The sequence below is a fragment of the Ambystoma mexicanum genome, chromosome 3p, assembly GCF_040938575.1.
Source record: "Ambystoma mexicanum isolate Mex_15411 chromosome 3p, UKY_AmexF1_1, whole genome shotgun sequence".
NCBI classification, from domain to species: Eukaryota; Metazoa; Chordata; class Amphibia; order Caudata; family Ambystomatidae; genus Ambystoma; species Ambystoma mexicanum.
Window position 1 is genome coordinate 361,125,391 of NC_090925.1, and position 26,042 is coordinate 361,151,432.

At 44.1% G+C, this 26,042-nt stretch overlaps 1 protein-coding gene across 1 annotated transcript in view; it reads left to right on the forward strand.

The window, feature by feature from the left end:
* Positions 1-26,042, forward strand: part of ASXL1 (ASXL transcriptional regulator 1) — an 858,527-nt gene that overhangs the window by 680,410 nt on the left and 152,075 nt on the right. Inside the window, exon 8 of the mRNA XM_069651016.1 lies at positions 5,928-6,033. Within this exon, the coding sequence (XP_069507117.1) occupies positions 5,928-6,033 (106 nt within the window). The remainder of the gene's footprint in view (positions 1-5,927; positions 6,034-26,042) is intronic.

The following is a 26,042-nucleotide window of genomic DNA, read 5'->3' on the forward strand; positions in this document are numbered from 1 at the left end:
GTGCACACCTTTACAAAACACTACTGTCTAGATGCACACTCTAGATCTGACTCCCAGGTGGGACAGGCAGTATTAAGACATCTTTTCTCTACTGTTCCTTCTCATAACCCACCGCCAACTCCGGGTACTGCTCGCTAGTCTATGCACAGCATGTGATTCTAAGCAGATTAACAAACATCAGAAGACAATGCATTACTTACCGTAAAAGCATTTCTGATGGTTGTATCTGCTTAGATTCAAATGCGCCCACCCTTCCTCCCCGCTCGGATGGAAGGAACATAGACACCTTTCTACATCTCTCTCTCTTTTCTGTACTCACTCACGTATAGAAGGCTCCCTCAGGGCAGAAAAAATACAAACAGAGGGACCTCGACGCGTGAGGGATTGTGGGTACAACGCACGTCACTATAGGGATAGTGTTACAGACACGCCTTGTCGACGTCCCCTTTTCGACTGCAAAAAACAAAATGCAATACTCCGCAGTGACCACTGGATGTAGGACCTATGCACAGCATGTGAATCTAAGCAGATACAACCATCAGAAATGCTTTTACGGTAAGTAATGCATTGTCATACTTGATTTAAAAGAAAGGTTTTAGTGAATGAAGGAATTGCAACAGTTTTTCTTTGTCTCATTGATGTGAAGTAAGTTGTTAAGAATGTCTAGTCACCTTCATAAGTCGTGACCTTCTTTGTTACTGTCAACAGCAAAGTCAAAGGATATCTTTGACAAAGTTGGCTATGTTGTATTCTTGTTGCACCTTAACTTGTATTGGCCCAACTGCGGTATAGGCGCTCCTAGGAAATGGGACATGGCTATGTCTCACAAAGAATCCACTCCGTCGCCTCTGCAAGACCAACAAGATCACCCTACACCAACATGCTCTCTGTGCCACTAGTAAAAAGATCCAGAGCAGGTGGATCCAGCTTCCCCTATCTCGCACCCACTCACTGGAATGCCCTACCTCCCACCATCCGCAGTGAGCCCTCCCTCCTAGCCTTCCGCAAAGCATTGAAAACCACCCTCTTCTCATAAGGTCCCTCGCAGCAGCATGAATACCAACCATAGGACCCACTGCTTAAGTTGTATTGACCAACCGCATAAGCTGTAATGATAACCTTGCTTGTTCCTATCTGTAATATGCCTCTTTCTGATACCATGCCTGTAACTAAGCTCATGCAAGTAACAGCGCCTCAATGCCCCTGGGCTGCTTGCGCGCTATACAAATTTAAATAAATAAAATATGATTGCATTTGGTTGAGCAGTTTGCTGAACCTGATGCTGTACCCCCCTGACCGCTGCTGCAATTTGAAGTTTAGGACTGAATGTTAATGCCAATCCGAGATATTGGATTTCATTTCAAGACTAGAGTACCATTGAGAAAGCAAGCTGAGTGGTAAGAACCTTGGTGTCTTTGACGTTTCCGGAACATTCCAGTGAAAACTCTAGGCCCTGCAAGGTGTGAAATTAAACAGTGATGGCTCATGTGGCTCACTGACAGCACTAGTGTGGCTGAAGAACTTCACACAAGAACTGGTGTGAACACATGACGATGACGATGATGATGATGCTGCTGCTGTTGTTGTTGCTGTGGTGGTGTGAAATGCTGGGATGCAGTGAATCCGTTTCAGTCCAGATTTTAGTTTCTTCCAGATTGTAGCTTTTGCCTCTGTTCTCTCGGTTTATGGTGTGCTCATTGACTTATGCATTGACTTCTTTATATCGGGTCCACGTAGGAACAGGTCTGCAGGGCTTCCTGGGCGCAGGGTACTAGTAAGGGCTTGCAACTATGCTGGTCCCAAACCAGTAGGGTAAAGGGGATTGACATTTGGTAGCTTGGTCAACATGCTCGCCTTGGAGGCTAGACAACACGGAGCACCACAGGTTCGATCCCCAGGTCCACGCTTAGAAACCTCTGGGTATTAAGCGCATTATAAATAACCTATCATATCATGGATGCCTGCCACACATAGATAACTGGTAGGATTGTGTGGTAAGTTCTTTAAAGAATTCACCAACCTGCGGAGCTTACCCATGATTACCCATTAGCTAGGAGTCCTCTGTTCGGTAAAGGCAGGCATGTCCTGTTCGACAAGGTAATGCTGCATAGCTTCTATTTTATTTGATAGAATGAGGCAAAGGAGGTAACCCTGCTCCCAATCACATGGTTACACTTTTGAAAACTTTTGGCGGCCACTCAATCATTGGGCGGCCAGTCACTTGTTTGGCCATTCTTCTAGGCCTTTTCTATAGTGTAATCGCACTGTAATCCTAGACCCCATTAAGAAATACGTAAGATAGCTCAGTGGGTTGAGCGCTCACATCTACAACCCGTGTGAGATCTGCAGGTTTGAATCCGGCAAGGCCAACTCAGCCTTTCATCCTTCTGGGGTCGATAAACGAGTACCAACTTCGGTTGGGTGATATTGTATGCAAGTATGTTCTATGTAAATCACTTTGGTGAAAGCACTATTTAAATAACACATTATTAAACGGGTAAGAGCTGGTCCTTTCAATCGGAGTTTGTTCTGTCTGATAGTATCCAAGAGCATATATGGCCACATCCCAATCAATATTGCACAGGAACAATGTCTTGTTGATTTGGTATAGGATTTACGCTGGGGCTTTCCAAAAGACCACTCTAAAGAAAACTGAATCCCACCTAAATTATGCCGCAGTTGCCACTAATCACGGCACTCGCACATTACAGGAGGGGGCTTTCACTCTAAATGGGTCAATCTTTAGGCCTCGGATGAGACCTCATCTGGGAGAACTTTCTCACAAGTGGATCCTAACTCCATACCTCGTGCTTGGAAGAATTCCAGTGCCTTAAAGGCTTCTCGCACATTCCACCTGAGCAAAGGCAGCATTAGGGTCTTTTCAGAGACCATTTGGTAATCCTGTATGGTTGTCGTGTTGGCTACCCTCTCCTGCTTTATGCAAGTATTGTTACTTCGATGCTTCTCCTAGGAAGGATTTTAAAAATGTTTAAAGGGTCTAATTGCTGTACAACTTTTTGCCTGAACCTTGTCAACACATGCGTTCACTCAGAGCATAGCTTAAATATTTTTATTCTGATAGCGAAACAGTTGGAAAGGAGGAAATGCAGGATAACCAAAAAAGGATACATTATTTATATCACAATTCCCCTTAGCCATGGTGTGCTTGCCCTTACCTTCACCACCTACCACTGAATCTCAGTGCGCATATTCTGTGCTGAAGCTTTACGAGTACAGGGCCAGAGAAACCTAAGGAGCAATAAGTGGTATTTGCACTCCATGAACAGGTTTCCAGATGGTATTTTTAGGGGTATTTTAATCGTTTTCCAGAAAGAAAAAAATAGCTTTCTTTAAGCAAGTTAAAATAAGTTTGAATTTTGTGAAGTATGGATATTCTAATTGTAACATGCTTTCTTTGTGTTGGGTAATTTCTGCAAATTAAAAGCTCTTTTGGGGCATTGTCAAACCAGATAGCACAATGGAGTTCCTACTCATCTGTGGCATGTCCTGCAGATGCTGCTGTTCTGGATAAATCTACATGGAAGTATAAGTGGCAACAAGGCTCCCCGGGCCCAGCCTCCTTAATTTCTTACAAAAACCTTGTAAAGGATTACAAATGTGCCATCATGGAAGCAAAAAGGAACTTCCATGATATCAGAAATGCTAGTGCTCAGTCGAACATAAAGGAAATGTTTAAAATCCTAAAAGAGCAGGTGGTAGTCCCACCTCCAGCTGACAACTAGTGTTAAGTGATGCTATGTGGTGTCAGCAAATACAGGATGGTTTGCAAAAAAACTTTTGGGCATTAGAACAGAGATGTTGGGGTGAGGTGGGGGGAGTGGGAGAAAGTGTTTCCTTTGAGGGAGAATAGTGGTTTTCAGAAGCCCTCCATGTGCACTTCGACTGTAGCACAATTACATTTTCAACCAATATCAGAAGAGGCACTGAAGAAAGTTATTGAACAGCTTAAGCCAACTCGCTGTAGAGGGTACTCCTGCTCCTCCCTGATTATGAAAACATGCCCTCCCTCCCTTTTAAAAGCAATCTGCATGTTTGGAATACCTCATTGCGTGAGGATAGGTCCCAGATGACCTTAAACTATGGTCGCTCCTATTCTGAAAAAAACAAAAACAGGGAACGCAATGGATAGCTCCCTGAACTATCGCCCGATCTCCAATACCCCTTTTTTGCTAAAAAAAATACTAGATAGGGTTGCATATGGTCAGATTTCGGAGCACCTTAATCTGTATCCGGTCTTGAATTCTCATCCATCTGTATTCAGGCAAAACTTTGGTACAGAGACCTTTCTCCTCGAGTTGAAGTCTAGATTATTAGATCGGATTGATATGGGTTTGCTTTCTCTCTTAATATCTTTAGACCGGTCAGCTGCATTAGACTTAGTCGAACACTCCATCCTGACTTCCAGACAGCTAGAGGTTGCTAACTTCTCTCCCTCGGCTGTCTCTTGGATTGCTTCTTTTCTGGAAAATAGATATAGCAGAGTCTGCTCGGAGGTCGCAGAGGCCTCTCTAATCCCTGTTCTCTTTGGGGTAGCACAGGGGGCAGTACGTCCCCGTGCTTGTATAACATATTCATTGCCCCTTTCTTCTCTGTTTTAGAGTTAGAAGGGGTCAGGTTCTCGATTTATGCTGACGATACTCAGTGTGTCGTCCCGCTTTCAGATTGTCACTCGCTAAACGCACAAGAATTGACCTTGTTGAGAATTGGATGATTTATAACAACCTTGCATTGAATAAAGGGAAGGCGGAACTGATGATAGTGGGCAGCCCAGCCTCCCTGCTCAAGCTGGTCAGGGCTTTCAGCTCTTTTAGGTTAGGGGTGGATAATATTACCCCCTTCTAAAAATAAAGATCTTGGGGGTGATTCTTGACAAGTCACTTTCCATGAGACCCCATGTAACCAGTGTGGTTTCCGCCTCGGTTTACTGCGTTTAATTGCTATTGCATTTTAGACCCCTTATTACTCAGGCAAACGCGGAAACTATTGCCAGAGCAATAATAGGGGCTAAGATTAACTATTGTAGTAGTGTCCTGGTCGGACTCTGTAAGAATGATGTTCATAGGCTTCAGATAGCTTAAAACTGGGTAGTCGGAGTAGTGATGGGTCTGTCACGCCGAGATCATGTCTCGGAGGCTTGGCGCTCCCTCCATTGGCTACCGATGGGCACGTGCTACGTTTAGGTTACTAGTTATAACCTATAAGTGCAGGCTTGGCCTTATGCCATCCTACTTGCAGGCTTCTATCATTGACAAAGTAAATGGCACGGCTTTGAGGTCTTGTGGACAGAACTATTTGTTCCTCCCTAGGAGTAGAAAATCGAAAGCTGAGAATGGCCCATTCTTTCTGGTGGCCCTCAAGCTCTGGAATCAGCTCCCGGCTGCATTAAGATGCCAAAGGTATTTGCCTGTATTTAAGAAAGAGTTGAAAACGTTGTTATCCTCTTAATTTCAGATCTGGACTTCCCTCACCTTCTGCTTTTGACCCCTGGTTTCTAACCTGTTTTTATGTTTTGTGTTCGTTTTGCTCAATTGTCTGCACCTTTATGCCTTAGGGTCCATAGTGTGCATTACAAATAACATAATGAAATGTAATGATACTTGCTTGCCAGCTTAATTTTTTTTTCAGAGCATTTGCTTAATATTGGGGAGTAACGCTGCTTATCTGGGGGGTTGTTGGTAGGTTGGCTGGCGTATGGGGTTCCCAGTCTCAAGGTTTTTAAAGTGACAGCAATATTTTTAGGAATGCTTTTCATGCAACTCTAAAGGTTTGCAATTACCAAGGGGGTGGAAGGAGAGAAAGAAAGAACAAACATTAAGAGAATGGAATCACTAGCAACTGAAATAGATGAGTTATTGGGTCCTGTTGCTTTGGCTTGTATGTTTGACATTAGATTTGTTTCCTGGCAGGTGAGTTCACTAATGAAATGCAGTCTCGAATAAGGCAGGAAATGGAGAAGGAGAAGAAGGTGGAACTGTGGAAAGAGAATTTCTTCGAGGATTATTATGGACAAAGGTCAGGAAGTAACAGCTATATTCTCCTTTTAAGTGCAAAACTAATGTGGATTTTGGATTGATGTTATTTAAATAGGCAATTGTCAAATATGGTTTCTTAACATTAGTGCCGCATTGGCATGCGGGTATTGCTTCTCTTGGCGAGAATGTGCGAAATGAGTAGTCCTCCCCTCAAGCAAAAGAAGCGGTTTGGCTGTTTTTTTCACTTAAGTTATTCCTGTTGCACTAACAAGGCAGCTGCCTTCACATTGTGTCCTTTCCCTTGTTATGTTACTGTAGCTTTACTCACCTGACCCCTTTTTGCTAGTGTTTTCAGTTGCCATCCTGCTATCCTTGAGCCTAGCGTTTACCATTTGCCTTTGTACTCCTTGCTCATTATTGCTGCTGCTAGGCTAGCTACTGTTATTTGCTTTTAGCCTTGTTCTCTTCCCATTCATGTTTGCTCTGTCACACTTATCCCTTGTGTTCCGCTTTTCTCTTGGGTCCCTTTTTTCCTTTGTGTCCTATGTAGGGTGTGAATTTTCACTCTTTTCTTTCTGTGTTGGGGTGCCTTTGATCTATGCCATGAATAACTGTGAAGTGTGCTTTGAATATTTTTCTCTTTCCAACCCACCTTTTGCAGAGAATCGATTTCAAATTTTGCCTAACTCTGTCATGTAGTCGTTTGCATCAGAAGCCACATCTTGTAGGTTTTCCTTGTGGGTATTGACCAGCAGCTGGTGTGGAATCTTTTCTGCCATTGGATTGCATTGGCAGAAGCATGGTGTGCAAAAAGAATATTGGAGGAAACGAAAGAAAACTCATCCCTTGGGGAGCTAAGACGCGTAACTTTAGCTTCCATTGAAAACAAATCCTAGATGTTAGGGAAACCATATTTTTAAAGATCGAGGAAGTGTTGAAAGACATCAATTCTTTATTTCCAAACAGGTCTCCTACTTATTAACTATGAAAAATACTCCAGTTTAAAATGTAGTACAATAAAATGTAACTGTGGCTAGACAGACCTAGGCGGGTATAACATTTTCAAAGGGAGGCTTTTCCACAGCCCTCAGGTGAATGATGTGCAAAGACTTTGCTTTAAAAAAAAAATCATAACAAAAAGCATTTATTATATTAGCAAAAGCATAAGAACCGTTAATAAACAAACAGGTTGTTTTAAAAGGATACAAAAAGCAAAGGGCATTCAGTCCCTTCCCCAGGTCTCTCCACCCCGTTCTATCTGGCCACTCCTAGGACCAACACCCATCCCCAATACTTCAGACACCTGGTTACCTCCCTTTCTTCTGCCTGCATCTTCACCCATGAACACACACCCATCTTAGGCCTCGGGGACATTCTTTTCGTATGATCCATTTCCCCTAAACGTTCAAGTGCTTGCTGGGGCACCCCCATGTTCTTATAAACCAATTTCTCTAGTTACATACTTTTGTCCACCCACCTTTCCCAATTGAGCAATGAAGGGATTCTCTACTCCTCATACCACCGCAATACCCCTCTTGGCCAAGGCAAGACTGGTCAGGGACTGTTTGTGCGCCATAAGGGGTGAATCTCCCCACAGCCCCAACCAACGCATTAAGGGGTCCATCTCCTGTTCATCTTCAATTATTTTATAGTTAATTTTGTCTGACACTCCTTTCCAGTAGGTTTGAATTCTGGGGCATGACCAAATCATTTGGTAGAATGTCACTGACTGTTGATTGGAAGAACCAGCAGGCCAGCAAGAGCTGGTTGGAAGGGGGAGCACAAGGTCCACTCCAGACAATAGGATTAAACGGTTGAACCCACTACTCTTGGACACAGAGTACCTCAGCAGAAGGATTCAATGATTGAAACAGGGCCACAGGAGCAGACGCCCACGGTGCTGGTTGCGAAGAAATCCTTCCGGGAATGGCGTGTGCATTGGTGAGTTTGGGTGTTTGGTTTAGGTTTGACTAGCCACAATTGGGGACGTTGAGTAAAGGGGACTTGAACATATAATTTGGCAAGGATCCAGATGACCAAAGAAACCACCAACAGGACATGTTGGAGGATGACTTGTGAGGCAGATCAAGGTTCCAGGTTAGCTTGGTTAAGGAGGAAGGAGCAGTCAGCCAGCTAAGAATGGTCTTGTGACCGGAGCAATGACCGGAGGGTTGCCAAGGAGGGTGTAAGGGCTGTCTACGGCTGGGAACGCTGCTCTACTTTGCTTCTGCTATGACTTAGTCGACGGATTTGTGTTACAAACTGTTACTTTTGGAGATGCTGTCTGAAAAGTGCTAGAAAGACTTTCTAAAAGACTGAACTATTTGTCGATTTGGCTAATTTCCATTTCTCTCAGTTACTCTTTAGAAAACTTTGGACATTTTCGAAGTCCCTTTGTCTCCGTCCTCATTTCCCAGAAACCATTTAGAACAGGAATTCTGTGCTTCATGCGCACGCGCTTCCTGTGGAAGGGCTGTTGCGTAAGGGCTATCTTTGGCTGACTGGGGCTGCAGGGGGTCCCCTTTTCTTTAAAAAATTGCGTTGGAATATGCAAAAAATTAGCACGCTGTTGCTACTAAATACTGCCAACGATTTTACTCTGTTTTCCTTTGTTTTCATTTCAATTTGCTTGCATCTGATTTAAGTGGCAAGTTAATTTGAATCCATTCCCTTTTGAAGTAAATAAGCATTGTGTGACATTTTGTGATTTTATTACCACAAATAACTGTTGCCACATGAAATCGACTGTGATGTATACACTAAAAACTGACATGCCAGCCTCTCAAAACACCCCAAAAGGAACTTATCACAACTCCCTTGTCTGTAAGACGTGTTTCAAAAAAAGCAATTACCCTAACACCAGTAAATACCAAGTCAACAACTACATCAGACATCCGAGAGTACTGCATTAATCACAGTCCGTGTAAAATTACCCTCCAGCCGATTACCAACGCGAATGCAATGGCTGATAACTTGCGGTCTGAACTGACCTCTAATGAAATTCAAGCTCCAGTACCTGACGTTCCAACACTCAACAGCGATCTAGAAATGTTCAATCCCAAACGAGCGCAAGATCAAATGGGACCTAAACCCACAATACCTCATATAAGAACTGGAGGAGAAAAATGCAAACGTCCACAAATGGAAAACACTGCCATTTCAATAGAGGAATCGTTTTCTGTGAATGAGAGTATGGAGTTCTCCACACCCATGACTAATGATGTGCCTGCTATGATAGATTTAGCACACTTTTCTTCTCCTGATCTATCAATTCATGCAAGCTTTTCAGAATCTGCCAACACTCAAAATCTATCATGTTCTCCGCCTCTCAACAAGAAGCATGTGAGTCACCCACAGTGTCAATTTCATTTGTTGCTCCCACACCAAAAAGACCAACTTTATTACCTCCCTCTAAGAAGGACATTAAACAACAACCTTTGCTGGAAATCACTTTGACGTTAATTAATGTGGCGCTAACTAGTTTGGGGCGTCTATTTGAAACATTAGATTAAAAAATCACGCTGCAATCTATTCAAATAAAACAAATAACGAACTGGATTTCTAGAGGAGAATGTTTGAAAAGTGAAGCTCAAATGGTGTTAAAAGACACAATCAATTTGAATATTTCTGCCCAAGTCGAGCCTAAACAATCGATGCCCACAGAACAGTCTTTAACTTCTGTGTTACCGGCCTTTGCCAAGGTGATCCGTCCAATTACGTTGAGGCTTCACCTAAAGAAAACTCTTGACTGATATTGCTACAAAACCGCATACATGATATTTTCCAACCAGATCGCCAAAAAAAATCATCTCTTGAAAATACAAGAGAGAAAATGATGACAAACATAGGTGTGAACGAAAGAAAGAAAACCAAAAATATTAACTCTACTGGTATCGAATCCAAATACTCCTCTAGACAATTCATTAAGAAAAATACTGCTGCACAAAAAACAAAATGCTAGTCTTGCAGTAATCAACAAATACAAAAATAAATAAGGCATTGCACCATGATGGATGTGCAATCATACTAGATCATCCTCCTTTAGATTAACTAATTTCCGAGATAACGAACCAAAAAAGTCATCAGGCACAGATCAAAATAATCCATCTTTACAAATGGCACCAATTAGACTGAAACAAAAAGGGATACAAACCAACAACAATTGCAGTGATAATGATGATTCACTGGCAAGAGAAGCACACAGTAAAGAAATCATAGAAGCGGTTGATGCATATTTGGCTTCACAAACCAATGAAATGCCTTTTCAAATAACAAAGTTCAAGTTGGACACAGATCCTAAAAGAGATATAAATACCTTGACCACCAACTGCGGATGTAATCACCAAATGGCTACAAATGCCTTGCCTTGTAATTCTCAACAAACAAATGAAGGCACTTATGAATCAGTAGTGACAAAAAGCCAACTCACCAAAAAGCAAAACACAATAATAATGCCTACAAGCAATGATGGAAGTACAAAACAAGATAATAACAGAACTAAAATAGTACATCACACTGTAATAATGGAGTGTCGCCCGGCCCCGTTCAAGCAATTTACCTTATGCCGGGCTAACATCCTAAGTTTCTTTAAAGATACCACAGTATTCGGCGACGTCACAACATTTGATATAGCCCGAGTGGAATTTCTCAACGTTTATGAGCCAGAGACGGTTAGAATATGCATCCCCTCAGGTCTGTTGTCAAATGCTATTTGGATGGCTAAAGTTGAATTATTTAACTTAGGGTTCATTATTCAACAAGATCCTATGAACACCTCTGCAGGCAAGATAAGTAAACCTACAATAGAAAAATACATCCCGATCTGTCACAACTCAGTTCCACAATTGTCTGGTCTAGCTTATCAGGCATGACTACCTGGTCCTGCTGATCTGTTAAAAGTTCAAAAGCCCGAAACATCAAGTCACATTAAATTTGCCAGTTGGAATACCCGCGGACATGCCCACCTCACGAGCTCACTTGAAAATCGACTGAATGAATGTGACATACTTGCATTCCAGGAGACTTGGTTACTAGATACCTCTACATGGAGCGATCATAGTATACTGTTACTTCCCGCAATTGCTGCGGTGAAGGGTCGCCCTATGTCTGGCCTTATGGTGGCTGTAAGAATAAGTACGGGCTTTACCATGCAATCGTGGGCAGAACCAAATCATTTCCTGAAGCTCGTTAGGATTCATCAATACAAGCATGTATTAGCACTAATAAACTTCTACAGAAATCCTATCGGCATATATGATGTCAAATTTTATCCAGATCTTAAACACACTGGACTTAGTAGCTCTAGACTCTCAAGTTACCAATATAATTTTAGCAGGAGATCTGAACCTACGCTGTCTCGATGAAACATCAAATCACAGAAAAAATCTTTTAAGTGGAAATCTGTGATGACAAAGAGGCTTTGTTATGACAAATGGATCACTGCCTGGCGATCTACCACCACAAGCTACATGGTCAAGAGGATCTTCACAAAGCATAATTGACTTTATATATGTAGATCAAAATCTACATAAGTAGATTTGAGGCGGTTGACCAAATGTACAGTGATCAAAAAATATTAATGCTAGCTTGGAATTGGGACTCTGGAGGTGCAATGAATGCAAGACAACACTATACATCCAACTTAATTGTCAATAATGGGAAATCACGATTTCAATGGAATGAGCAGCGCTTATTTCTTTTAGATAACATCTTGCTAAATAACCTTGCGATTTATGGAGACAGCCGATCTGCAACGGCCCTCACACCATTTAAGATAAATATCAAACTAATCATCAAACAATTGCAAATGACCCACACTGTAGACTTCTATCAAAAAATGAAGAAGGTGGAACTATGACGCAACAAAAAAGCAACCCAACTATTGCCCGAACCAGAAAGAACAGCTGTATTACGATCAATAAAGTGTTAATATAGGAACTGGACTAGTGGTGGACAAGCCATAAGGTACCAACGTGATGGCGAAAATGTGCTAAAAGCTTTAAATTCCAAGAGTACAGCCAGTATCTGGCCAATGCTAAACAAAACTGCAGGTAATACTCAATCATCAGCCCAAACAAATGGAGTCTCTGAACAAGAATGGCTACAGCATTTCAAGAATCTGGATCATACAATTGAAACAAATAAAATACCAACGGTACCCACATCATGCCCATTGTGGCAAATACAGATGCCAATAGAACACATTGAATACTTCATCAGAAAATCAAGTGGAGCGTGAGCGCCTGGAGCCGACGGCCAAAGCAATGCCACGCTAAAGGCCCATCCAAATATTTGGTCCATAAGTTTATATAACATCATTTCGAATATCATTGAGAATAGATGCATTCCCAAATCTTGGAGATCGGTGGTTGTACCTATTTACAAACGTGGAGATCGTTCTGTACCTCAAAACTATAGACCAATCTCATTACTGGATGTAATGTGCAAAATCTTCGCAGCGTTCGTGTTGCGAGAGTTTAGCTCATGGACCAAACAGAAATCGAAGCGAGACCCACATCAGACGGGTTTTGTTGCCGGAATGGGCACCTCAATCAATCTCATGTCTTAAATGATATTAAACATCAATATTACATCTCAAAACTGTAATATCTGGCTTACATTGATATACATGCCGCCTTTGACTCTGTTTCACAAGAGCGCTTGATTAGTAAGCTACAAAAAGCAGAATGCCCTGAAACCATTGTGGACATTATACATGAACTGCATACTAACACCATAATGCAGGTCAGATTGAATACCGAAGGATTGCTCTCATGCCCATACATGTCGCCAGGGGTCTGAGGCAAGGTTGCATCCTTGCCTCGGCACTTTTAAACTTTTTTTTGCATGATGTACCTGCGATTTATTTTTATTTTTTTGGAATATAAACTCTGATGTGCCAGTATTGGGATGAGAAAGTGCCGGCGTTATTATATGACGATGATTTAATCCTAATCTCCAAAACTCTGATTGGTTTACAAAACTCTTTGATTTTCATATACATCGACAAGGCATGCAATCAGCTCACAATTAAAATCTCAAAAACTAAGATCATGATCTGTAATGCGCCCAAAAAGAGGGTGAATAGACACAAGTGGAAATTACAAGATTCAGAGCTTGAAGTGGTGTCACCGTACACTTAACTGGGCATGCAAATCGATAATAGACAACTCAATGGTGCACATTTAGAAGTTCTGGAGTCACGCTTAACAGCTATTTCTCAAACTAAATTCACAAACTCCTAATCAACCTGGACCTCGACATCCTAGCCATCATGAAGACCTGGCTTCATAGCGCTGCAGGGCCCGCCCTCAACCTTGCCATCCCACAGGGCTACTCCATCAGGCAAGACCGCCTTTCCTCAGTAGGAGGTGGGGTAGCACTCGTCTTGAAAGATCACCTAGAGGTCAGACAAATCGCATCTAACCTGGGTGATAACACAGACTCCCTTGCCATAAAAATCGCCCTCTCCCCCAAGTCCACCATCAACCTTGTTTACCGCCCACCTGGACCACTATTGGAGTTCCAGGAGAACCTCCTACACTGCCTTACAGAAAACCTAAAAATCACCTCGAAAAGCATCCTTTTAGGTGATCTCAACCTCTGTTTCAATGACAAAAAGGACAAACCAGCCAAATCTCTCACACTAGCTCTAAAGGAATTGGGCTTTGACCAAAAAATAATCTCACCCACATACAACAAAGGCTGCGACCACAACTGTGAGGTTGACATTAGCTCCATCACCCCCGCTCCCTGGTCAGACCATCACCTCATTCATTTCCTCATCCCCACTGCCTCCAAGGCCAAAAAGCCTACCCCAATTCCCCCAGCCCTGGCACGATGTGCCAAAAATCTTACCAAAGACAAGATCATACCACACCTCAGCACCCTCACAACAGATCTCAAGTCCTCCGACCCATCAGTGCTAGCAGATATTTACAAACGCACCAAAAGCACTGCTATAGATATCATTGCCCCTCTACAGAACAAAAAGCTAAAACTGTGAAACATTCACACACCTGGTTCTCCTCGGAACTAAAAGAGCTCCGTTCTCAGAAAAGAAAAGCGCTAATCGCCTGGCAAAAACTACCCCTCCCCGAACACGCTATCCTCCTATAAAAAAAAAACACCTCTCGATACAAAAAAGCTATAATCACAGCCAAGTCAGCATCCTACAATGAAAGAATTACAAATGCTAGCTCCGAATCCAAAGAACGCTTCGCCATTTTCAAAGAACTCAGCTGCCAAATCACAAGATATTGTCAAAGACCAAAGTTGGTGTAACTCTATACAATCTGCCCTATTGAATAAAATTGAACTCCTACAAGAAAAAATTAAGGACCATCACAAGAATCTGTCACAACACATCAAATCAACCAACAGCACTGACCACCTGCCCACCTCCAGCACAGTGCACCCGTCCGCCGAAGCCCCCATAACTCAGTTGAATTTCAGGGAAGTAACTGAACATGAAGTCATTGAGATAATGAACAAGATCAAACCATCCAACTGCAAAGGGGGACCCCTGCCCAACTAGTCTTATCAAAGACTGCACTGAAACACTCGCCCCATTTCTCAAATCCTTCATCAACGCCTGCTTCAACTCCAACACAGTTCTAGACAGTCTAAAAGAAGCTTGGGTACGTTCCCTTCTAAACCTACTCTCGACCCAGAAATTGCTAATAACTATAGGCCCATCGCCACCTTGCCATTCTTGCTCAAGATCCTGGACAAAGTTGCCTACATGCAAATCCAGGAATATCTAGAAACCAACCACATCCTAGGCAAAAGACAGTCGGGCTTCTGACCAGGACACGGGACTGAGTCAGCCCTACTCGACTTAAAAATACACTTGGGAACATCATGGACAAAGGCACACCGGCACTTCTTCTCCTACTAGATTTGTCTGCCACCTTTGACCTAGTCAACCATGATATCTTATGCATGCACCTAAAAAATTAAGCTCACTTCTCCCCAGAAGCTATCGGCTGGGTGGCCTCCTTTCTAAATGGAAGACTCATGAAGGTCTTCTCAGACACAGCTTCGGCATCTCCTACCATCATCCACTGCGGCGTTCCTCAGGGTTCCTGCACCGCCCCCATACTCTACAATATATTCACCCTTCCGTTCCTCAAAGATCTCGACTGTCGCAACATAGTGTACACCAACTACACTGACGACATGCCGGTACTACTCCCACTAACTGGGACCTATGAAGAAGATGCAACAGCCCTAACAAAAATGTACACAGCTATCCAAACCTGGATGGCTGCCAACGGCCTCTGCCTAAACGGGGACAAAACTGAGATCCTCCTAGTAGGTACTAGCGAAACACTCGAACTCCCACCGCAATATAAAGCCTTCAACATTGACAACTCCACCATCAGTCTCCAAGACTGTCAAAACCCTAGGTGTCCACCTAGACGCCTCATCCATGTCCCGCCAGGTCAACGCCATAGCCTCCTCCACAACGCTCACGACCAAGGTGATCAATGCAGTCAAAACTGCCTATCCATCGCCAGTGCCACAGTAGGCACTAAATTGGACTACTGTAATGCCCTATTCCTAGGCACCTCTCATCAATCTAAAAAAACTCCAAATCACGCAAAACGCGCTCCGGGCAGCCCTGACCATTCCCAAAAGGGAACACATCTCTCAAGCAAGGAAAGAGGCCCATTGGCTACTTGTAAAGGAACATATACTCTTTAAAGCCATGGCCATCACACACAGATGTCTTTCATCAGATGCCCCACCCTACCTCTCGGAAAGAATCACCCTCAATCCCTCTAACAGACCTACTAGATCCCACCGCGCCAATCAGATTTATGTACCGACGTTCAAAAGAACCAAAGCCGGAGGGTCTAGCTTCCAACACCTCGCACCCAAAAACTGGAATGCCTTGCCAACCTCATTAAGGAATGAAAAATCATACACCACCTTCCGCAAAAACCTAAAAACCTTACTGTTAAGCTAATGTATAAAACCAGCCTGCATAGTTATGCTGCTGCACTGTAACCATAGCAAAGCATAATGTTTGACCCGCATCTTTCTCCTACAACTTGGCTTTCCTGTCTTTACTACTGCACTCAAAGTATTTAAATCCTATGTATATTACTGCAACCAACTGTTTCTTTTACCTATGTTAAGTTCCAGCTCGCTGTAACAGCGCCACGATGCCCTATGGCTGTTTTGTGCGCTTTATAAATGCCAATAAATAAATAAATATTACACAAGTGGCAAATTCTCATTATCTTCGGCTATAACATATTTCAACCAGAAAACTACCCCGGTAATCCTCTATGGCTTGGAAACATGGCTCAACTTAGAAAATAACATCTTACAAAGACTCGAGGGGAAATACTGGAGATCAGTCTTAAATCTACCACAATGTCTACCGATTGCGTTGATACGCTATGAGATTGGCCTATCAATATCAATGGCGCCAGTGTGCCCTATTGAAAAAATGCATCTTGGCAAATACTCCAAACACTTTGCTCTTGTCCCTCTCTTGCTACATCTTAAAATCTAATCGTGCATTTGCAATCAAATGGAAAAATGCAGTTTTTAAGATAATGGCCTTGGCAGATCTTCCACTACATGTCCTATTGGAGGATCCAGAGAGAGCTAAGAAAAAACTATCTGTACGACTGGATTTAAAACACGAGATCAATGTTGCCTGTATAAAGATTTTAGAGGGAACCCCTTTTCGAGAAAAAAGATTTGAGGTATGTGAACCTTACTTGAATTGTTACCCTTCAGTAGCACTTTGCGCAGCCTTTCTACGCTTCAGATATAACCTATGGCCTACTAGAGCAGTAATGGTTAAATGCAAATTGCTTAGTAATTCACTTGAATTTTGTCGTTTTTGTAAAAATGAAGATCATAGAGAAACTCTACGACATATTATCTTAGAGTGTCCCAAAGTTGTTGAGAAAAGAGAATTGTATCGGACTAAATATTATATATACCTTAATACCATTGATGATGATGAAAGATGGAACTTACTTTTCTCAACTAATCGCATGGCAATCAGAATTGCAATTAAGAATTATTTGGAAGTGATATTTGGAGTGTAATCGGCTCTGTTAATATTGCACTAAAACTTAATAAGAACATGCTGAGAAATCTTGGGAAACTGGTTTGACCTTTTAGTTAACTAATCTGAAAATTGTTGTTTTGAACACTGCTAATAACGCTATTTTTTTTATTTTAATTTGTGTAAAAACTTGGAAAATGGAAATTATTGTAAAGTTGATTTATCAGCTAAGAACAATAAAAAAAAAACAAGTCTGTATTATAAAGTGTTCAAAATAAAGGGCTATACAGCCATACACAGTTAACATCCCATTGAATAAGGGCTGCTAGGAGCTTTCCAGTGGAACTGAGAGGGCACTGGTGATTCTAGAGGAGAAAAGCCTACCCTCTGAATTTAGGGTTGTTTTTAACTGCTGTATGCCCTGCCTCGCGATGTTTTGACACCTATTGATAGCTTGGTATCAAAGCAATTGTTAACTATCAGTCTTGGAGGATTGTCCCTTCGTTTTAATCCATTTTTTTTTATTTTTAAAAAGGGTTATGCCCCTAGCTCTACCGGTTACTAGCTCCGATTGACAGGTGCTTCAGTCTGTTCATGGGTGTGTGTGGCAAGCAGAAAGGCCTCTTCTGGGAACATAGGGGTCTTGTCCTCCCTTGCTCCTGCCTGTTAGAGGGATGGAAGCTCTGGCGACAGCTCCTTCACCTTGCCAAGAAGATTGAAATGCACCCATAAAATGAGTGCTTTGATTTCTGTGATCTTGGGCAGAATACTATCTGTAGAGCAATCTACTTGGTTCTGTTTATTTTTTAGTTGCTTCTTAGTGCTCATACTAGCAATTGACAAATGTTTAGCTGTGGGTTCCCCGTTCTTATAAGAACTTTGGAAACTCATTGTGAACTCTGCTTACAAACACAATCCTGCATTCTTTCAAACGTTGGGACACCCCAAACCATTTTGGGTTGCCACATACACTTGCATGGTCTGGTATCGACTTCCCCTGTCTCAGGCGTCCTGTGCTCCAAGTAGCCATGGCAATTTATGGACTTAGCCTTTTACACAAAATAGTTTAGCTGTGAAACTCCTTCAGCTTTCAAAGCAAAGAGCACCACGTGGTGGCTCAAATGCTCTTACCAAACTATTCACTTGGAAGTGCCTGGGCAGCTTGCAACAGTATCCGAGCCACCACTCTCTGGTGCTCAGTCTTCTCAGTGTCAGGAGGGGATCTCCTTGGGGTTGCATTCAAGCTCCAAGATCACTGTCCTGATCTAGCTAAGCTGTGGAATCCTTCAGATGTTTTGTAGATCATTGTAGCAGTGATCTAGCAGCCAAGCCACACCACTCTTATGCTGGAAGTGGGGCAACGGTAATACGGTCTATTAATATTGTGTCAAAGTACTGGTCATTTGTTAATAACGGGTACTTTATTGTGCGATAATAGGTTGGTTTATATGCAATTTTACTGCACTTAGTAGGTTAATCACTTTAAGAAGTCTCCAGTGAGGGTTTCAAAGGTTATTAGTGTCCTAAGGATTACTGACCTTCTTTTAAGAGCCTTGCTCTTGGTGCTTGGCATTTGTGGTGGTTCGGTTGTTAAATATGGCACCAATGCTTTCCTATGGGCCTGTGGGGAATCCGCCATGACATTTCTCGTAAGTTATGTTACTTTCTGCAGTTTACATCGGTGGCCACTCTACAGACACCCATGTTATCCAATGGGCCAAAGGTGTATTCCAAAGCTCCCAGACTAATCAACGATGGACTCACTTTTTCTGCTTCCTCCGTGAGAGTTTAGTCTTTTTACACCTAGGTATTTATTGGTTTCCAGAAGGCAGGTGCTGAGGTTTTCTGATGGCTTGGGGAGATCTTGGCAGCAGACAACATCTTGGGCTGGAGATAGCTCAATAACCATAGGAGGAAGGCCCACAGAATGAAAAATAAAAATGAAGGCTGGAGCAGTCGGCTACTGCTAGAGAGCATTGGGACCACTGCTGTCAAAGATAATCATCCCAGTGATTGAGCTGCTGCACTTCTGGTCCCACAGATACAGGAGCTAGGCAGGCGTATCTCTCGAGATACCAATGTTCCTTTCCTTGGTCATTGTTTTAGTTTTGTTATAGTAACTCCAGACATGTTTATCTGTCTGGTTACTCTTGCTCCGTGTCCTTGCGTCCGTGTCTTGTTTTGAGGGCCAAGGAAACAATTGACTGCACAGAGCGTAATAAGCAATCACATGGCTGGCCCCACCAGAGATGGGAACAAGGCACCACTTTGGGGTCCTTGTTGGCTTCCGAAATGAGGTTTCAACTTCCAGCAGGTCTCCTCCAAGGGTCTTGGACAGAACTGCACCCAAGCACAGCTTCCAGATGATTATTTTCTTCTGCCTTCGGGGACTTATCCAAGAGTTGAACAAAGTAATGGAGCAAACCTGCTCTAGTAATTGGAGATTGGTGACTAAGAGGACATCTTGGTCACTGTTAAGCCAGAATTCACATTCATGAAATTCTAGGAACACTTTTTGGGGCACCTCAAAATTCAGCTTCTTCCGGCCAGTCTTTTTGGTTCCTTGATATTTTTGATGTCCAGGGGAATTTCTCTTGAAGCACCATTATGTTCCTTTTTACCTTCTATTTGGCATTGGGTTGCCCCTAAGACATCAGTACCATGGGTCACTGTCGGCTGCTCGTTTTTGCCCTAGTGATTTTATCACCATACTCCAGTGTTAAGACTGATTTTCTGTACTCTGGCTTGGTGGACAGATGTATAGAAGGCCAACCTATATTGTGACAGGTGCAACACTGGGAGCTGTACCCAAACCAGTTCAAGGTAGCAGTGACGAGCGGTCTAGGCTAAGTCTCAAGAGGTGGTGAGCTTCTAAAGGGTCCACAATGAGTTCACACAATTGAAATCATAAATTACACGTAGGCAGTATGTATAAAATTAGTTATTTATTTATGGCCAAACACTATGAAAAATGTCTACTAACCGGTAGAAGTATCACACAACACTAATAATAGATTACATAAATTCTGTCACTAGAGTAGGGCATAATACAAATCCATGTAAAAGAAAATACAGATTAGTTTATGCACTACAAGTCCACAGAGAATCAACCCTAACTTCAAAAGTCCTTAAGTTGTCTGGGGCCTTATGCACAAAAGTTCAGGAAAGGTTCTGACATAGTTTGTAACGCTGGAAAAAATGAACGTAGGGTCTCTGGGGTCCAGTGAACAGTTCCAAGGGTTAGTGGACAAATTATTCTAACTAACCAAAGTGTCCCCAACCTTCGGCGCGAGCAAGCAATGGCAAAGCCAAAGTATTGTAAACATTTTAGAAAAGTTAGCAAAACTTTTAAAGGGAGTTTAGGTGCAGGTAAGAATCACTGTTACTCACCCCCGTACTTCGATTCTTCACAGGACATGGCAGGTCAATGGAAGAAGGTCGATGGTCATTTTTCCCACCGTCAGTCTTGGTCCTTGATTCGCAGAAGTTGCAGGTTCGAGCAGCTCTCTGGTCAGCGTCTTTAGCTGGTGCAAGAACTCTCGGATGAAGAATGCAGAAACGTGATGTAGTACCAGTCTCAGAACTGGACTCGAGACGGTGGCCACCGCAGCACAGAGACGCAAAGGGACTCCCTTGTTGCGGTCAGACTTTCCCTCCTATCTCTGGTCCCCTTGACGCTAGGACTCCGAAATTCCGCGGAGGTAAGTCTTAGCCTCAACGCAGAACGGCGACGTCGGCAGCACAGTAGCCAAAAGTCAGAGCTGGTCAGCCACAGGGCAGTCCCGGGACACTTCTGAAGGCTCTTCTTCGCAGGGTACTGAGCAGACGTCAGGAATGGATGTTCCCTCCACTCCGCAGGTCCTGGAGATCGACAGCAAGACTGGGCTCCTCCAGGACAGCAGCAGAGGTTGGTCGCCAGGCCTCCTTCAAGCGGGTCTCTGGTCTCTTCACGGGTCTCACAGCTGGACAGGAGTCTTGGCTCCTTCGGGTTACTCCAAGATCTCTCTAGGGTGGGTGCAGGGGGTCCTCTTACCCAAAAAGCCAGGTAATAGCGGAAAACTCCCAATAGCAGAACCAGCCCCACACACACCCTAGCAGTGGTCCAATCGGGACCACCGGCGGGAACACTCCTGCAGCACACTCAGACACACTGAAACCAGTTTGTGGATTGGGACCAGACAGTCCCATCCTGCCATCAAGCGCACATAGGCCTCCAGTAGCCTGCTAAAAGTCTCTGCGTTCCTGGGCACTAGAAGTCCATATAAGGATTTTCCTGGCCTAAAAGGCCAGGAAGAAGGCCCAAAAACAAGATGACCAAATGACTAGAGAAAACCTTGTTGCATGGCCATGTTTGGTCACTGCTGCCACCAGCTTGTCCATTTAGCACACCTAGAGTAACCAACGATCCTTTGAGTGTTAGTCTGGAGCAAAAACAAGTGTACCCCATTCTACTGCATTGTAAAATGAATCGTACAATGATAAGTTACTACAAGTGATAACAAGGTACAAAAAAGTAGTAACAAAGTAACAAGACTAAGGGAAACAATGTTTCCTGGTACTGACGTCCTTAAGAACATGTAATTTTCACCATAATAGATGAGCAAAAGACAGTGGAGTGTAAAGTACAGGATAGGATCAGAAATAAAAGAAAAATGTTTGTGGGTCCATAAAATGGAAGGAAAGGTGCAGTAAAGGGAAATCTTTCCTAACGGACAGTTTTAGAGTACATGGTTAGCAGCTATATTTGGGTTTGGGCTTCGCCAAGGGTCCAATCCGTTTCACTGGATTGGTAGACCATTGTACCTTTTGGGTAGCCATTGGGGTACCAATGTGTTTTTTATTGTTTTTAATTTTGCTCTCGGCCATTTTGTTTTATTTAAGGTTTCCTTTTGTTGTAGGTGACCATGAGGTGGCCTCGAAATGTCAGTTAAAACAGTGTGGGCTCTTTGTGCCTCATCATGGCAGACTCTGTATTGGTCCTAACTGGTTCAGGCCAGTATATATCTGTGGACTGTCCTGCTCACTTCCTTTTGGGTGGCTAAGGCAGTGTGGCAGTCCTATTGACCAACCAATATGGTTGGTCGGGTGACCATTCACCCCTAGACCCTTTTAGTTGGCTGGCCTTTGGAATATGTGCATATCCGGGCTTTGTCCTGCCCCTGTTGAACTCTTGGTTTCCTGTTCTGCAATGAGGAAGTGAATATGTTGACCTGCTGGAGCTTTTCATCATCATCCCTTCCGTTTTTGCACCTTCCCAGGCAATACTGGCTAGATGGTGGTTTCGGCATATTCTGGTTTGGGTTTGTTAGCTTTTGGGGTCGGTCCAAGACCCCTGAAGTCACCTGCAGTCTCACCATATCTGCTGGGTTGAGCACTCCACACCAGGGCCATTGTCTGGGTCGTTGTCTACTGCTAGCATCTTCTGATTAGCTGTGGCTCACTGCTGAAGTCCATAAAGTGGTTGAGGTCTCTTAATGCCTACTGAAAGTTGTCTTACGATGTCCAAAGGTGCCACCAGCGGTTGTGCCCCTCCTTGGGCCGCCCTCCTTCTTGAACGTTCTTGGAGACGTTTCTACAGGGTCCTTGTCCTGCCTGGGTCATCTTAAAAATCAATGCAGGCTTGAGGGTAGATTTCATAGGAAGGCCCTTAGTTTCTTTGCTGGGTTACCAGGGCCTTTTCTGGCCCAGGATTCAAGTTCTAGAGAACTGTTAGGGAGATTTCTCTCTTTAGGCTGAATTTCCTAACCTAGTGAGCCCCCAGGAGCTTTGCTGGATTTCTGGAGTTTGTTTTTTTCTCCCGCCAAGAGTGAGACTCTTTTTCTCCCACTCTTCGACATGATTTATGGTGTTCCTTTGACTGTTAATGTGTTTTATGGACTATGGGGTCCTTTACTCCATAGGGTCTCATGTGTTTTTACTATGTGTGTTGCACAGCACCCTCCGTGCAGTAACACAGGGGTGTCATAGTGACACCCCACCATAGACTCCATACCCTGGGACTGACTACTGTCTCCCAGGGCATGTAAAGTCACCATTGGCTTTACTATTCCCAAATTATTAACAGAAACCAGTACAAACCATCATATTGTGGACATACTGGTCGGGGCAATTCGATTGCCCCGGGGTCTGTTAGTCGAGGGGGCACGTCTCCGTCCCCCCTGATCAAGTTTTGGCTAGTGGCAGTGGATACTTTTTATATTCGACTGCAAATATTTCCCTATGGGATTTTCCCATTGTTCGAGGCTACCAACTTTAATTATTTAATTCTCATAGCCTCAAACATATCGCCGGTTTATTTAATTAATTCGCCGGTTGGTATTTTTTGCCAGGACTCTATTCTAAAATGGCGTTTGTGTTCTCTTCTGTGACTCCAACCCAAGTCGAGCCTTTGTTCCACTTTTTGGCGGGCTTCTCCACAGAAGCCTCCAAAAGGGGTGCCACTCTGTCTGGGTACCACAGGGGGTGTGGGAGGGGGGTTTAGGCACCCTGGACTGAGTTGCCTCGGCAACTCAAGTCGCACTCTTGTGTGATTGGCCCAGTGGTGAGCTGCCCGGCTCACCACTTAGCATGTTTGATTGACAGCTAGGCTGCGTGAATGGGGGGGTATGCTGCATAAAAGGGCTTTTGGGACTGGAACTTCAGAAGTCGCCACAGGACCTGAGAATCTGACGAGGGAGAAGCTGAGCCGACCTACCATGACGACACCACCGGTGGAGCCCTGCGGAACTGACTCGCCACTTCCAGCTGGAGAGGCTTCTTCCCCTGACTGGTGGGCACAACCAGTTTACTTTCTCTTTGCACCCCAGACCGGTTTGTGGTCGAACTGCCTGTGCCAAGCACCCCGGCAGCCGGATAGCCACTTACCACTGAACCGCGAATCAACGGACCGCTCCTTGTACGTGAGAAACTCTGCGGCTGGTTTCTTCCCTGGCAGTGCAACTTACTCCTGTCTTCCTCCCCGACGAGATCCTCTCTTCCCCCAGACGAAGCCCCGACTTGCATCCACTGCCGGGAACAACTGCCCCTGCTGGAGTGTTCTCACCACCTTAAGGTACCGTGTCCGCCAGGCCTCCCTTTCTAAAGATTGCTACAAGGTAATAATAACCCCTTAACCTTCTGGACTGGGCTGGCTGCCTTGACCCTCTAACTGGTCCCTTTCTTTGGTCCAACTCCTTTTTGAACCGTTACAAGACTTTTGTGCACTGCAACCGTGTGACCTTGGACACATATAGTTTTGGTCCTCTTAAAGCGGATCCGGCCTACTGACTCTGAATTCACGGTGTTACTTTGCCTTCCTCTCTTGTTGTGTTCGTGAAAAAGTGTTGGGATCTGTTTCAATTTATTCTCTGCTTTTCTCTCCCCTTTTAAAACGAATTATTAGAGTGCCATCTACGTTAAGCGCTCACCGCGGTCAGAAAATAAGTGGGGCTTTACTTAAGACTTGTCTATTCTTTTAAGGGAGTGTATATCTTTTAGTGACCATATTTTTGAATTGCTTACTATTAGTGCCTGTGTGTTTTTCTAGATGTGGTTTTAAATAAATAATTATCTCTTTTACACCAAGCCCTGGTCAGTGTGTACTTGTTCTATTGTGTTCTCTTGACCTATTTTAAATACCCTGTATACTGCCTAACTCTTCTTGAGGGAAGTCTGACTGCTCAGCCACAGCTACCAAGTGAATCTGTGTTGTACAGACTGCTACCAAGTGGGTTTACTGACAAACACCTGTAGTCTGAAATCTTTTGCAGTGGTCCCAGAGGGAACTGCACAGGTTTCTGCCTAACAAGAACCGAATCCTAGAAGCCGCACATGTGGGAAAGAATGGTTTATTTACTGGGTTGTTTTGCGCTTCTGGAGCAGTTTTTCTTTGGGGTCTCCTGTGGCCTTCCTTTGGGCTGCCAGTCCCAGGAGCCGCACCGGAAGTTAGGGGTCAAACAGATTTGCCTCCCTAAAGCGTATGGCTCGTTCACAGTTCCATTTGTATGAATGGGAGAAAGTTAACTTACAAGGTTCTCCAGCATGGGGTCTGGCATGGATTCACATGCTCATGAATATTCCCCGTCGTCAGGCTGGGAATCCTCGGTAAAGATAAAAATCAGTATCATTTTAGTTTCTGATCTGTCTTTCTTAGTAACCAATCACTGGTCTCTGGGTCATACTGTCCCCAGCCAATGACTGCCCTCTCCCTAAGCCCCGCCCCTGGCAGCCATCCTCAGATTTTTACTGCACGCTCAAGTGTTGGGAGTCCTCGTGCTATAGCTCTCGAGCTTTTACTGCGTTTTGCGCTTTTTCAAAGAGTTTTATCCAATTTTTTGGTTTAATCGAACCTCAAGCTCCACCGTTTCTACTTCCGATCAACGGGGACCAGTTTCGGATTTATCTACGCCCCTCCAGGGTGTAGTTTTCGTCCAGTTACGCTTCTTGGAGGATTCCAGAAGTTTCTGAGGCCTACCTCGTGGACGAGAAGAACATGGCCCAGGAGAAGGGAAGCTCGACTCCCGGCAAACTGTTCAGGATCTGCCCTGGATGCAATCTACAAAATCAAGGAGGACGAGCAATCGAAGTACCTTCACTGCCTCCACGAAAACGCACGTGGAGAAATGGACTGTGCGTTTTGCTTTAACATGTCAGATTGGACGATGAGGGATCACCGGACCAGTTTCTCCAACTGGCTGGAAGGCAAGAGCGCAGCAGGTGAGAAGAAATAGTCAGAGTGGTCTCATAAGTCCTGAGGCAAAGCACCGCGAGTCCGCGGGCACCGGGAGTGCCGAACGGTCGGGCTCCTCGGCTGCCAGGCAAGGCGCACCTTCACCGACACCATAAACCGTGAGCCAACGCTCTGGCAAGAGAAAATCAGAGAACCCTTCTAAGCTTCTGGAGAGGAACCGGCCGAGGGGGAGCGAGGCGGTGACCCTCCCCCTAAGGTGAAGGCCTCAAGCGCCCCCAAGGTGGTGAAGGCCTTGATTCACCCGGCTAAGGCCTCTATCGAGAGAGTCGCTGCGGCCCTGGCGAAG